At 43.1% G+C, this 12,970-nt stretch overlaps 1 protein-coding gene across 5 annotated transcripts in view; it reads left to right on the forward strand.

Annotated features, from left to right (window-relative positions):
• The window catches only part of Astn1 (astrotactin 1), a 318,149-nt gene that overhangs the window by 147,337 nt on the left and 157,842 nt on the right, over positions 1–12,970 (forward strand). For 3 of the 5 annotated variants that reach the window (XM_039090767.2, XM_039090768.2, XM_039090770.2), the window contains exons 6-7: positions 2,570–2,719; positions 3,676–3,867. In XM_039090767.2, coding sequence (XP_038946695.1) covers positions 2,570–2,719; positions 3,676–3,867 — 342 coding nt within the window. The remainder of the gene's footprint in view (positions 1–2,569; positions 2,720–3,675; positions 3,868–12,970) is intronic. The other 2 variants (XM_039090769.2, NM_001170603.2) reach the window with 1 other exon arrangement.

Here is a 12,970-nt window from a genome sequence, read left to right on the forward strand (position 1 = left end):
AACACTTAATTTCTCCGTGGCAGCAATAGGAGGCCATAAAGAAGACTTAGCACTGAAACATAGGCAACGTATGGAATGTCTGGAAAAAGAATTCTTAGATGAGAACATTTCAGTAGAGGAATGTAGTACATAAAAAAACACTGAGGACTCCAAGCAATGTGGTTGTCAAGGAAGTGAGCCTGTAGCTCTAGACAGGATATAAACAAACATAGGGAAGGGAAGGATGACGGAAGAGAATAAGCCAACTACGAAGAGCTCAAACCTGCCGTTACCATTGCACTTGCTCCTGTAAACAAGTAGCCAACCACTGGAAAATGTGAAGGCAGGAGAGGATGCAAGATTGTGGGTTGACAGTGCACGTAGAGGAAAGGGACAAAAATATCAGTTGCAAGTTATTGCAATCACAGGAGGGCAGTGGCAAGTGCCTGCAAACAGTGATGACATCGTGTGATAAGAGCTGTAACAGCAGGGTGCACTGAGGGCTAGAAGAACAAGGAAGAGTGAGAATCTGTTCTTAAGGGTTTCAGGGAAGTGTTTTCAGGAAGCTGTTGTTGAAGCGTAGGTGTTGACCAGGATGACAAGGTGACAAAATGGCCTTCTGTGGAGGAGGAGATAATCTGTGCAAAGTCACTGGCATGGAAAGAATGGTCTAGTGAGAAAACTGAAACATAGTTTCCTTCAGTAAAGTCTCTGGTGCATGTTTGTGGATTGTTCAGGAAGGAAAGCCAAAAGATCAGCAGAATCCAGGAAGAACATGGCCGTGACTGTACAGGTCTTGAGTCTGCTGAGTTAGCTAGTCAGTTGTGCTATGTGGAGGTCTCTCTCCTCTTGAGGCGGTGCAGATGCTAGCTGACAGCCAGGGGGCATGTCTGTGGGAGTGAGACAGGTACTGCCTGAGTCCTAATGTAAGATGAGAGAATGAAGGTGAAAACTTAAATAACACACCTTCTATTCAAAGGGTGGGTCAAAGAAAGTGTGCCCCGGGAGCAAACGGGGAGAGAGTTGGACCAAATGCAGTTGTGTGAGTTGAGAAGCCATCAGATGAGAATGGAGATCAGAAGGGAAGCTGGGTTTGAGAAAGAGGGCAGGTATAGTTTGCAGTGTGTGATATTTTAGTGCTGGAGGAGGTTCTGTTTGTGGATTTGCTACTGCGACTGGGATGGGTTGATCATTAAATATGAGGAAATGGACTCCGTGTTTAATGTCCAAAATTAATCTGAAAGCGTTATCTTTCCCCAGGACCAGGTAGCTTCCTAGAATGCTGAGAGTTGTAGTTCTTAAAAAATAACAAAGCCTTGTGGGAAAGTACCTCTGCCTATAGGTTCACTTCTGCAGTACTGGTCTAGGGTCATTCAGCTGGGAAATTCTAGCGAACGGTCCTGAACAAAGTCTATCTCTAGGTCAGTATTTAATGTTTAATAAAGTTTGCTTCAAATTTGTCCCCAGATGGGGGAATTAGTTTTTCTCAGGGGAAGCTCAGGATTGACACATGCTGTAAAGATACTGGTATGAATAGTGTATCTCCAACTTGAAAGAACCAGAGGTTACTGGCAACCTCTGCATCTCTTCTTTCTCCCAATTCTCTCTACAGCCCCTTGGGAGACCCTGCACACTGATGGATGGGTGATCCTGGGCCCCAAACTCATCTCAGTGTTTCCTGAGATCAGCGGTTCCCAAAGCTCAAATCTTTATAGCTGCTCGGTTCTAGTCATACCCTGCAGCCTCTCATGACAGCTACTTGCCTCAATTGTTATTCAGTGATGTGAACGATCAGTGACCTCTGAGCACAGGTCCCTGGTACGTAACGACCACTTCATCAGTGTGAGCAGTCACAATTAAGGCCATCTCTTTGAGACTTCTTTTCCTCTTCTACAAAGTAGATAACCACTGGGCAGGCTCCTAGGTATATTATGAGGAGACAAATATTTAAAATGAAGCAATGTATGGGAATGCTTAGCACAGTGTCCTCCACAATGGAACTTATGTTGCTATCCATAACAAATATTAACATAAGTAAGAAATTTCCAGGAGAACTCTACGTTTTGTTGTCTCGCTTTCTCACCCGCCCACATGTATCCTGCCTCCAGCAAAAGTTCCCTCTGCTTACCACCTCTTCATCCAAAAGCAGCAGAAAATTAAGCCCTCTAGATGAGCAAGGCAAGCTTTTGCTTTACCATTCTCTCCAGTTTTGTCTGGGCTGAGAGGAGGATTCTGGTGTGACAGCATCATTTGCTCACCCATAAAACAAGGGCAAGCTCCTGCAGGGGAGAAGGTCCCCAGAAGCCCAGGTTTACACTGCGAGAGCATGTCCTTACAGCTCCCTCTATGAACAGTAATGGGACTGTACTATAGGGCTGAAACAGCTTTGCCTCCAAGAGTTTTGAACTCAACTAGGGAGGCAGAGGGAGTAATGCCCCCTCGTGGCCTCTCATAAACCTGACCCGGTCAAACTGGGGAGAGTCTGCCCTCAGCTCACCACTGCTGACTGTTTACCAGCAGAGGGCCGAGTCAAATGGCCAGTGCCTGTATCTTTACCACTATGTCTTGTTTGCTTTTGTCTTGCTTTCAGTGGGCTCTCCCCGAAGTCCTGTGAATAAGACCACCTTGACGCTGATCAGTGTCACCAGCTGTGTGATTGGCCTTGTGTGCTCTTCTCACGTCAGCTGCCCTCTGGTTGTCAAAATCACCCTACACGTCCCCGAGCACTTGATTGCTGATGGTGAGTTCATCCTGCCAAGGATGGAACTGCTGCTTCAGTAGTTGGTGGTTTTCAAGCTGAGCAAAAGATGGAGAAACCAAGGATCACGATGGTGGGGAGGAGGGATACATCCCAAGCCATAAGATAGAGGTTATGGCTAGGTTGTATACAGATCATCTCAGAACTTGAGCAGATGAAAAACTTAATAGGTCATCTCCAATACTCTATGCACATTCTCTGTAGATAATCTCCTATTTGTAGAGAAATGCAAAGCACAGTGGCTATACCTGTGTAGGCATCATGGTCTTTTACCATTTGAGGAAGGAGCACTAGAGGTGTTTTAGGATCGGCCATACTTTCGCTTGTGTTGTTCCAGTGATAGAATATTAACTGTATTAACTCGCTATAAACCTAGACCTCGAAAGTAATAACTTACCTTCATGCGGGGGGACCCCAAAATGATAAGGGACTACTATAGATTCTGAGAGTCCCTGAATCATTTAGGGCCACAGCATCTAATTGATTTGTTAATATCTAGTCTCTCTGTTGCTGCAAGGCTGGAAACAGGTGGGGCGTGTTCACAGTGTTAGCAAACGTGCTATTTCACAGGAGGCGAACAGAGGCAGCGCATCCTCGTGACCTGGATCAGTGCCAATGCCTTGTGGCTGGGTCTGATGGAGCCATGCCATGGCCACCACAGAGCCACTCTGTCCTCTTTCCCGTAGGAACACTCCTGCAATATAAGGTGAGGCAGGGCAGTAGGCGATGATACGGCTGGAAGGGTTAAGGTCCCTGGCCTCACAGCAGTCAATATGACTGCAGGACCTCCATCTGCCATTCCCTTGTGCTGATACTAATGGTAGGCTAGGATTGGTGGAAGTAACGATCCTGAATTAGGATGTGCCCTGCCTCTGGTGACATGTGCCCATGTATTGTGTGTGCCCCTGCAGATGTGTTTCTTCTCTGTCACCCTGTAGGGAGCCGCTTCATCCTGCTGGAGGGGAGCCAGCTGGATGCCAGTGACTGGCTGAACCCTGCCCAAGTGGTTCTCTTCTCTCAGCAGAACTCCAGTGGGCCCTGGGCCATGGACCTCTGTGCCCGACGGCTCCTGGACCCTTGTGAACACCAATGTGACCCCGAAACTGGTAGGCGGGAGCACCGGGCAGCGGGTAACTGTCAGAGAGAGCGCATGCCTTTTGCAATCATTCTCTTGAGATTCAGACCATCTCTCCCAATTCCGCTGTCCCTTTTTCATCTCAAGCGTAGGACTTGCATGCATAGCAACATGTGGTTAAGTCATCGAACATACGAACAGGCAATAGTCTGGCCAAAGCCTGGGTAGAATCTTAACCACAGCCTTACTCTGGAAAGGTCAGTTTGGAATAACTTCCATAGTCCATTTTGTCATTCTCTAGCTACTGTGACTATCTATTTTTGATTGCAAAATTAATTCATGTTTAGTATAAAACATAGTGTAGAAGAAAATGATAATCATCTATATTTCTGTCTCGTAGATAAATTGCTTTAAAATTCTTTATGTCCTTTCTTTCCATTATTAGTCTATGCATAATTTTTAAGAGGTTTCCTGGAAGCATAGGAAGTCTAGTTGAGTTTTCCTGAATTGGTTTCCTTAATACTCTATCATAAGATTTTTTCCGTAATCCAAATGCTCAGTAGCGTTTTAATGGTCGTTTGCTGTTATACTGTACATCTGTACCATAACTCATTTAATCAGTCTTATTGCCTTAAATTTAGAAGGCTTTAGATTTTTTATTTTTATAAACACCATTAAAACACACCTCTCAACCAAGAAAAGTGGGGCATATAGGAATTTATTTTCCTTCCAATGAATTTTAGAGATAGATCACTACACAAAGACTGTTGACACGTTTAAGTGTGTGACTCCATCATGCAAGACTTGAATAGTTCTGAGTGAGGCCAAGATTCATGTATTGTGAAGTGGAGTTGCTGTCTTGCTCCGTGAGTGCTGCAAGCCCAGAATCCCAGGTAGATTTGCACTTTTGTGGTAGGAAGGTTGTTTACTCTTCTTGTTACCATGACAGAATATTGAACAGAAACAACTTAGAGGCGGAAAGGTATATTTTGGCTCATGGTTGAAGGAAACACAGTCCATTCTTGCAAGGAAGGCTTGGAATATAGGGTTCTTTATGGTGGGAAGATGGCTTATTACCTCTTTATGGACCAGAGAGCCTAGATGAAATTGGAGTTAGCCTAGAAGTTTTAATCCTTACCTTTACTCCTATGCCCCTACACCTGCCAGCTAACCCTCATGTCCAAAACTGGCCTTCCAGTGCCACCAACTGGGGACCAAGTATTTGACAAAATTTCACATTTAAGCTGTAGTAAGAGGTTCATATGTAGTAGCGACTACAAAAAGAAATTTCAGGAGTTAGAGTATCACTGTTGAAACCCTACTGGAGAAGAAGTGTAACGCTATAGAACAAAGGAAGGGGTCATGAACCAAATCCTCAAGATCTTTGTTATGTGTAAGTCCTGAGACAGGCTGGGGGTGGTTTGTATCTTCAGAGAGTTTAGTTCAGAGAGGTCTTTCTCCAGATGTAGCCTAAGACATATGATCTGTATGTAATTGTAATTTATTATTAAACCCCTTTGAGAAAGGAGCAGGTAGCCATGATATCTAAAGTTCATGTTCTGAGGTTTCAAACTTATTTTTACGTGGGCCCATCACAAGGATTCTAGGTCCCCATATGGAAGAGAAAGTACAGCACTTTCAACATCTGATGTCTAAGACGGTGCTTGCTTGCTGTCCCTCCTACGCTGTCAGGCAAACACCAAACCAAACAGATGGGCTGTGCACTATGCCCAAAAGCTAGTGTGCTTGGAAGAAATTAAAAAGAGCTCATCTCAGAGGTGGGAACTCTCCATGTAGCAGAGCTGGTCTCTGGTACCCTCGTTCTCCAGCTGGTTAGGATTAGGAGGATTTGGGACAATCTTAGCTGTTAAACTCACTTCTGAGAGCAACAAGATCTCTAGAGGATCTTACATGTTTCCTTTTGGCCTTGAAAGAAAATCAAGGGCCTACAATTACATGTGGAAAGGAAGTAAGTGTTGTTATACACTTGGGAGGGTTAGACATGAGCTGCCTTCTTACTTTACATAATGTTTGGTTATTATTTGCCCAGAGTCCCAGGGCTACTGATAAGGAGAGTTTGTGTTTAGCCTATCATTAAGTTAGAGCAAAAATAGGGTTATTAGATGTTAACATGAACTGCTCAGGTATGCTGGGTCCAACATGTTTGTCACTCAACTCTTAAGAGGTAACCTGGACTGAACATTCCTAGTGGATGTTCCATAAAGCTGGCTGCCAATAGAGAAGTCTCAAATCTATTCTCTAACCCCTTATAGATGTCTAATTTCTAAGCCTTGCTACAAAATGACTGTGGAAAGCCCCTGTCTTGCAAATTGTTTCCCAGTATCTCTAACAACTAAAGAATTTCTGACTGAAAAGTCACAAGGGATACTAAATATAAGAATTGGAGCCCTGCAACAGAACTAAGGGACAACATCTTCCTTTGGCAGGGCAGTCGAGAAACGAGGCTGTGGAGCCTTTCGTTTTCATTAATGCTGGGATTGGAACCCCGCCCACCCCCGTGCTGCTTCTCTCTGCACATGTGATGATGTGGTCAGCCCACACTCGTTCATCACCAAGAAACTTTATCGCCTCCCACAGTCCATCCTAGGAGTCTTTCTCTGAAGAGCTGAGTGTGGGAATTGGCTTCGAGTCAAGTCAACGTTATTTTTTGCAATCCTCCAGCTAGCTCACTTGGAAATGTCAGAGTGTTGGGGCATGTGCTTTCCCAGCCGAGCGGAGGGGTCTGCCCATATGGATGCATAGGGCTGTGCAAATGCACTTGTGTATTTTTTTTCACGCAGACACGCATACCCATAAACACACAAGCACACAAACACAGATGCTCAGGCACTGTGAAGGAGCAGTCCTTGGTGCCTGGAGCATTCCTTAGGCAGCTTTCCTAAAAGTGTCCCAAAGTTAAGTGTCTATTTACACATCATCTGCACGGGACTCCACAGTACTAGGTGTGAGAGACAGAAACATGGACTTGCTCCACCAGATGCCCACATCCTCCTCCCCACAATCTGTAGATGTGGGATGTTACACGACACAGGAAGGTTAAATGGCATATAGAATTGAAGTTGCCAGGGCTGGAGAGATGGCTCAGCGGTTAAGAGCACTGACTGCTCTTCCAGAGGTCCTGAGTTCAATTCCCGGCAACTATATGGTGGCTCACAACCATCTGTAGTGAGATCTGATGCCCTCTTCTGGTGTGTCTGAAGACGGCGACAGTGTACTCACATACAAAAAAATAAATAAACAAGTCTTTAAAAAAAGCAAAAAGAAAAAGAAAAAAAAGAATTGAAGTTGCCTAACAACTGGTATCAAAAAGGCAAGATTACCCTAGATTATCTGGGTGTCCTAGTGCTGTGAATACTTCTCAAAAGTAGAAGTGAAAATAGGTTAAAGTAACAAGATGAAAGAATGATTCATTAAGCTCTTGAATACCTTAAAGGTGAAGGGCACGTCATGAACCAGGCATGAACCAGGCATGCAGATAGCCTTTAAAGCCAGGAAGCAGGTTCTCACTCATAGCCTCTAGAAGGAGGCAGAGCTCTGTAAAGACTTACTATGTAGGTACTTTAATTTTAGCCACATAGAACCCACATTGGTCCCCTCTGTCCCATAATCAAGTAATCTTACTTTAGACATGTGAGTTTGCCTACAAATACACCAAAAGAAGGACAAAACAGTCAAAGGGGAGAAACCTGTTATACTCCCTCTACCTATACCCTCATCATAACTCTAGAACTTCAAAAGAAGTGTGAGGGCCTGTGTAAGAACCGGAATATAAGGAACTCGCTGGCTCACCCTGGTTCCAGCCCTCCTCTCTTCCTCTCCACTTATATTCTAATGCCATGTTACCTGTGAGGGGCAGAGCTCAGAGACCAGCCTGGACAGTAGCAAACGAGACTAGCAAATGTTCTTATAATCATCCCAACTCCTCAAGTCCTCTGGTTATATGTGAGCATGCCCGAGAAAGGAGAGACCTTCATACCAGCCATTTGTAATCTCTCCTAAGCATTGTGATCCTCTCCTAGCAAGTATCAACTTGTGATGAGTCACTTCCAGTGCCTGACTTTGGAAAGATTGAGGATACTTGTAATTAGGTTCAGACTTGCTGAGGACTTCACACAATACACTGTGGACCATCTCCTCACTGCTTTGTAATGTCAGGTGGAAAAATGTGGGAAAATGTTTTCGGCAAAAAATTGTGCTAGGCGGTGTTTATCAGGAGCCCAGCATGTTATTGTCACTGTGACTTGTTTAGACAATCAAAGCTCCCTGCACAACGCTACAAAGCAGACAGTATTTTTATCTCCACTTAAGAGAGATGTTGACAAACTGGCTTAACACCCTTGCTCAGTTAATAGCCCAGCTGGACTGTAAACTCAGGGCACATATCAGAATATAGTGTATCAGAACGCATATATCAGAAATCACATTTCTGGTCATTTTTTAATGTTTCTTCCCATGCTGCTCTTTTGGAAGGACACCTAGATAGAAGGCTTAGGGTTCCTCCCTTTCCTTCTGGGTGGCTGTTGAGAGCTTCAGATTCTGACAAGTCCTTTTGCTAAGTGCTAATCTTGCCAACTTCACCGGACTGCACCACCACCACCCCCCCCCCCCGGGAGCATCTCTGGTCAAGTTGGGAGAGTCACAAGCATTAAGGCTTACACTTAGTGTCTGCTAGATCCTATCATAGGTTGCTCATTTCCACTTTGTTTCCTGATGACAGACTACCTAGTTACATTGGCTTTTCTCTCTACTCATTCCAAGCCTTTGTTCTGCCATTGGAGCAGTTGTGGAGGCCTCCGACCCCTGCTCCATTTCTCAGCCACATCAATTCTGGCCACAGCCTCCACTGCCATTTTCAAGATAGGTAACTTTTTTTTAATGTCTGCAAGGAGCATAGGCATCCAAGAAAACTCAAACTTGAATGTTTTCTTATCTATATAATATGCTCTCAAAAGTCCTTTCTTTCCCAGATCATTCTATGGCCAACGCAACCAGGTCAAAAGTATCAAGCATCAACCATGTTTCCAGAAAATTCAGCCTCAAACTCTGCTTGTCCTGTGCCATCTCCCACCCCCGCCCCTGGGAGTTTTTAAGCTAATTTATCAGGAGAGCTCAGTTCCCATTTTTCTACTATAGCCTGGATTGCATAGCCATTCCAAATTCTTTTCTGCTAGTCCATTAAAGCACCTTCCTTTGGGATAATAAGCTTTAACAGGTTCCCTGTCTTCTCTCTCAGAGTTCCATGGGGTTCATTCAGCTCTGGGCATGGCTCTCTTCTGCTAACTCCCTGTGGTATGGAATTATTAGGTAATTTGACGTTACCCACATCTGGTTGAACATTTTCTTTTTAGACAAGGGACAACAGTCCTATTTAATAAAAGCCAACCACTACCTGAAGCAGTTGGATAACCAGGGCGTTTGGCCTTGATTTGGGTTTACAATCTAACAAATATGGTGATTTTAGTCAAATCTGAGGACTCCTAGCTTCAAGGTCTTTTTAATCTCTACATTAGATTTGTGACCAAGTCATTCAACTACAGAATGGGAAATGACCAAAGGTCCTGATCGCCATGAAAGGTGTTTGTCTTTCTGGTACCAGACAAAGGTACATATAGAGATCTCTATCCCTTCCACCCTTGCAGAGGGCTTTCTTCATTGACAGTGTGATCCACAGAACAGCTCCAGCAGCCACTGTGACATGTTACGCTCTCCTGACTGGGCACTTCTCTGTGGCTATGGCACGTCTTTCTGTTGGATTCCTATGTACAGCACCACAGAGTCAGCACCTCATGTGTTCCCTGCCATCTGTCACAGCAGATGCAGAGACTGTAACACTTGGGCTTAGGAGGGCATCCAACACCCTTGTGGGGGTCTTTAAAATTCACAGCTAACAGTCGGAGTCTGTGCTTACATGAAACCCCTCTTGAAGTCAAGATTTAGCAGTTGGTTTCTATAGTAACGTTCCTCATCAAGTCTGAACTCCTTGCAGTATATATGGGCAAACTGGTTTGAGGAGGAATGAAGAAGAGGAAAGTTCGGTGGATTCCAGAAATGAGGATCTGTTGAGAGGCAGATTTTGGATATCCCCAAACTCTAGCCTGGTGTGTTTGAAAATTCCTGATTCTCTGACTTAGGGCGGCATATGCCATTATATGAGGAAAAGCTTTATCTGTTGTCAGCAGTGTGTCCCCACATGGTAATGAGTGATTGAAGCGTCATGTGGAGATAATGACCGTGAAGGCAATTTGGGGAGGTAAATGCACTGTACAAATGGTAGGTATTTACGTCATCAGGAAAATAGGGCTCTGCTTGAACTCAGAGTTGTTGCTGAATTTATTTTGATATGTTTTGTGGTAACCAGACATCAAATGTAGAAGATCCTCTTTCATTGTTAATCCCTAGTTCTAGACAAAGGGTTCAGCTTAGACTGTTCTCGTTTTGTGTTATTGTTATTTTGTTTTTGTTTTTGAGTCAGGGTCTTATGTTGTCTGGGATGGCCTCAAAATCACTATGTGGCTGAGAAAGACCTTATGCTTTTGAGCTTTCTGCCTTTATCCACCTAGTGCTGGGCGGGCTTACAGGCATTCTCTATCGCGTCTAATTTATGCGATGCTAAGGATTGAACCCATGGTCTAACATGCTGGGCAAGCACTCAACCAGCTGAGCTACATCCCAAGGTTTAGTTGAGACCAATCTGATAATCAGATATGTACTTGATACACTCATATGATACCATCCTCCTTTCTAGCATCCTATTTTTGTCTAATTGACAATGAGGGCAATCAGGAGAGTACATTTTCCAAAAGAAAAGACACAGTCGAGCATTTAACTCATTAATTGGCATAGATATCTTGGTATTGTGAGTATTGCTATAGATAAACAGATCAAATGTTTGTTTGTTTATTGTGTGTGATGTAGTCCACGTGTGCACACATATGCAGGTTTATTTATGGGTGTGCATGTGGAGTCTAGAGATCCACTTCAGCTATTTCCTTCTATTACTGTCTATAGATTTCTTTTAAAAAAGTTGACACAGGATCCCCTACTGAATCTAGAGTTCACTCCTTCTGGTAGATTGACTGACCATTGTGTTCTTTACTCCCGCCTGCCTGCACCTTGTGAGCTAGGGTTACATGTACTCAGTGCCATGTGTGCCTTTTACATGGATGCTGGGAATCCACACTCATGTTCTTACACTTGAGCAATAAACGCTTTACCACTGCACTATATTCTCAGGCTAAACATTTTAATTACTTAAAATTTGAATCATAGTCTGTTGGTTAAAATTGACTATTAACTTTACATAGAAGACACAATCCTCTGGGCATGTCTATGGTGGTCATTTAAATGGGGATAACTGAGGCAAGAAGTTATATATATATAACTGATATATATAAAACTGATTATATATATATATATATATATATATATATATATATATATATATATATATAAAACAGGTAAGTGTTCCAAGGGCTAGAGTCCTGAATTGGATAAAAAAAGATAAATCCAGCTGAGGACCAGCACTCATTGTCCCTCATGCCACCATGACGACTGTAGGGATAAGCCAAGCCCATGAACTGCTTTTATCCATTATTTGCCACAACAGAAGACAAGCAATGAGTCCCCATAGTATCTATAAGTAAATCCTACTTATTTGATAGCAACCTTATGGGGTTTCTAATTTCTTTGGAATTCTTAAAGCTCAATGCCTTACTTTCCACTTAGCTCTGGAACCCAGTTTTTACAATCTTAGTTATCTTTCCTTTTATCAGAAAGTGGCCATCGTTGGCAGGTCTTATCGCTGGCCACTTAATTTCAAGCTGTACTTCTGTTGGCTCACTTTAAGCTCATACCATGGGCATTTGTAGCTATAGCCCAGTACCAGAGAAGGTAATAAATTTGGGCCTGGAGTAGGTCCCAATATGGCCTGTGATACTAAAATCAGATTCTCCCGTACATGAAGCAATGTACTAATCTCTAATACTTTTTAGATTCTTCTAAAACTACAAAGTTACCCATTTTTACTATGCCCACCAGTACATGGAGCTGAATATGGTTGGGGTGGAAGTCAAGGAGCTGTTAGTGGATGTAGAGGCCCTGAGAGGCAATAGCTTCTAGGTAGATATTAAAATGCATGAGCAAAAATCTGAAACAAAACTTGGCCCACTCACACAGTTCAAACTCTTCTCTATTGGAGTCATTTCCTTCACTTTTTATTAAGTTTTATTTTCATAAAGAGGAAATAGCATTTAAAGCTGTCGATCTATTTATAGCCATCTGAAGTTTCCCTTTTTTAGGAGATAAATAGACTAGATGCATATTGTCTCCTCAGGATTTGGCACCTTTGTAAATTTGTTATTTACAAATTTTGAGAAGTCACACTTTGTTATTGCACTGGGTATAAATTAAACAACCAGCTTTTGAAAGATGAAGAGCAAAGGCTTGAGTGTAACACGTCACACAGCTCAGAGACAAGTAACACCAAGCAGTCACATCGGGAAGCAACTGCTACTGTCTTAAGGTAGTCAACAGAGCGATGGCTGCTAATGCTTTGGGAGATCTCAAGCTAACTTCTTAACTGGATGAAGACCATGTGACCCTGCCTTGGAAAGACTAATACCCTCAAATAGGAAATGAAATATGCAGTTCCAGAGGCTTTGGGAATCTCTCAGGATATAAAGAAAACAACTCTGATATAACTAATGAGATGGAGGAATGAGCAGATTCTGAGTAAGGCCAGCTTGTAGATACTTGTTTACTAGCTTCAAAAGATAGACATTTTCACTAAAAAAAAAATGGAGTTCCTACAAAAACAGTAGAGGAGTTTCAACCTCTTTGAATTACCATGGCTGTCCTGTGGACTAATTGCGGTATGGTCAGTATCTCAAGTCATATAGTCATAGGTTCAAGTATTAAGTGTTTCATTTTTTAAGAGGCTAACAAGTCTCAACTTGTTGAACCTTCAAATTTTCCTATCGCAATAACATAGTAGCAAGACCTTGGTTTCAGATTCTTAGAAGCCCCTCAAGTAGTTCACAAGACTGTGCAGACTTTAAACATTTGCCATCACTTGCTCATTATCCTACAGTCGCTTAGACTTGAGAAAATGAACATAAAGTGTCCGCTTCCTCAAAGAC

This window comes from Rattus norvegicus, chromosome 13 (assembly GCF_036323735.1).
Source record: "Rattus norvegicus strain BN/NHsdMcwi chromosome 13, GRCr8, whole genome shotgun sequence".
Taxonomy (NCBI): Eukaryota; Metazoa; Chordata; class Mammalia; order Rodentia; family Muridae; genus Rattus; species Rattus norvegicus.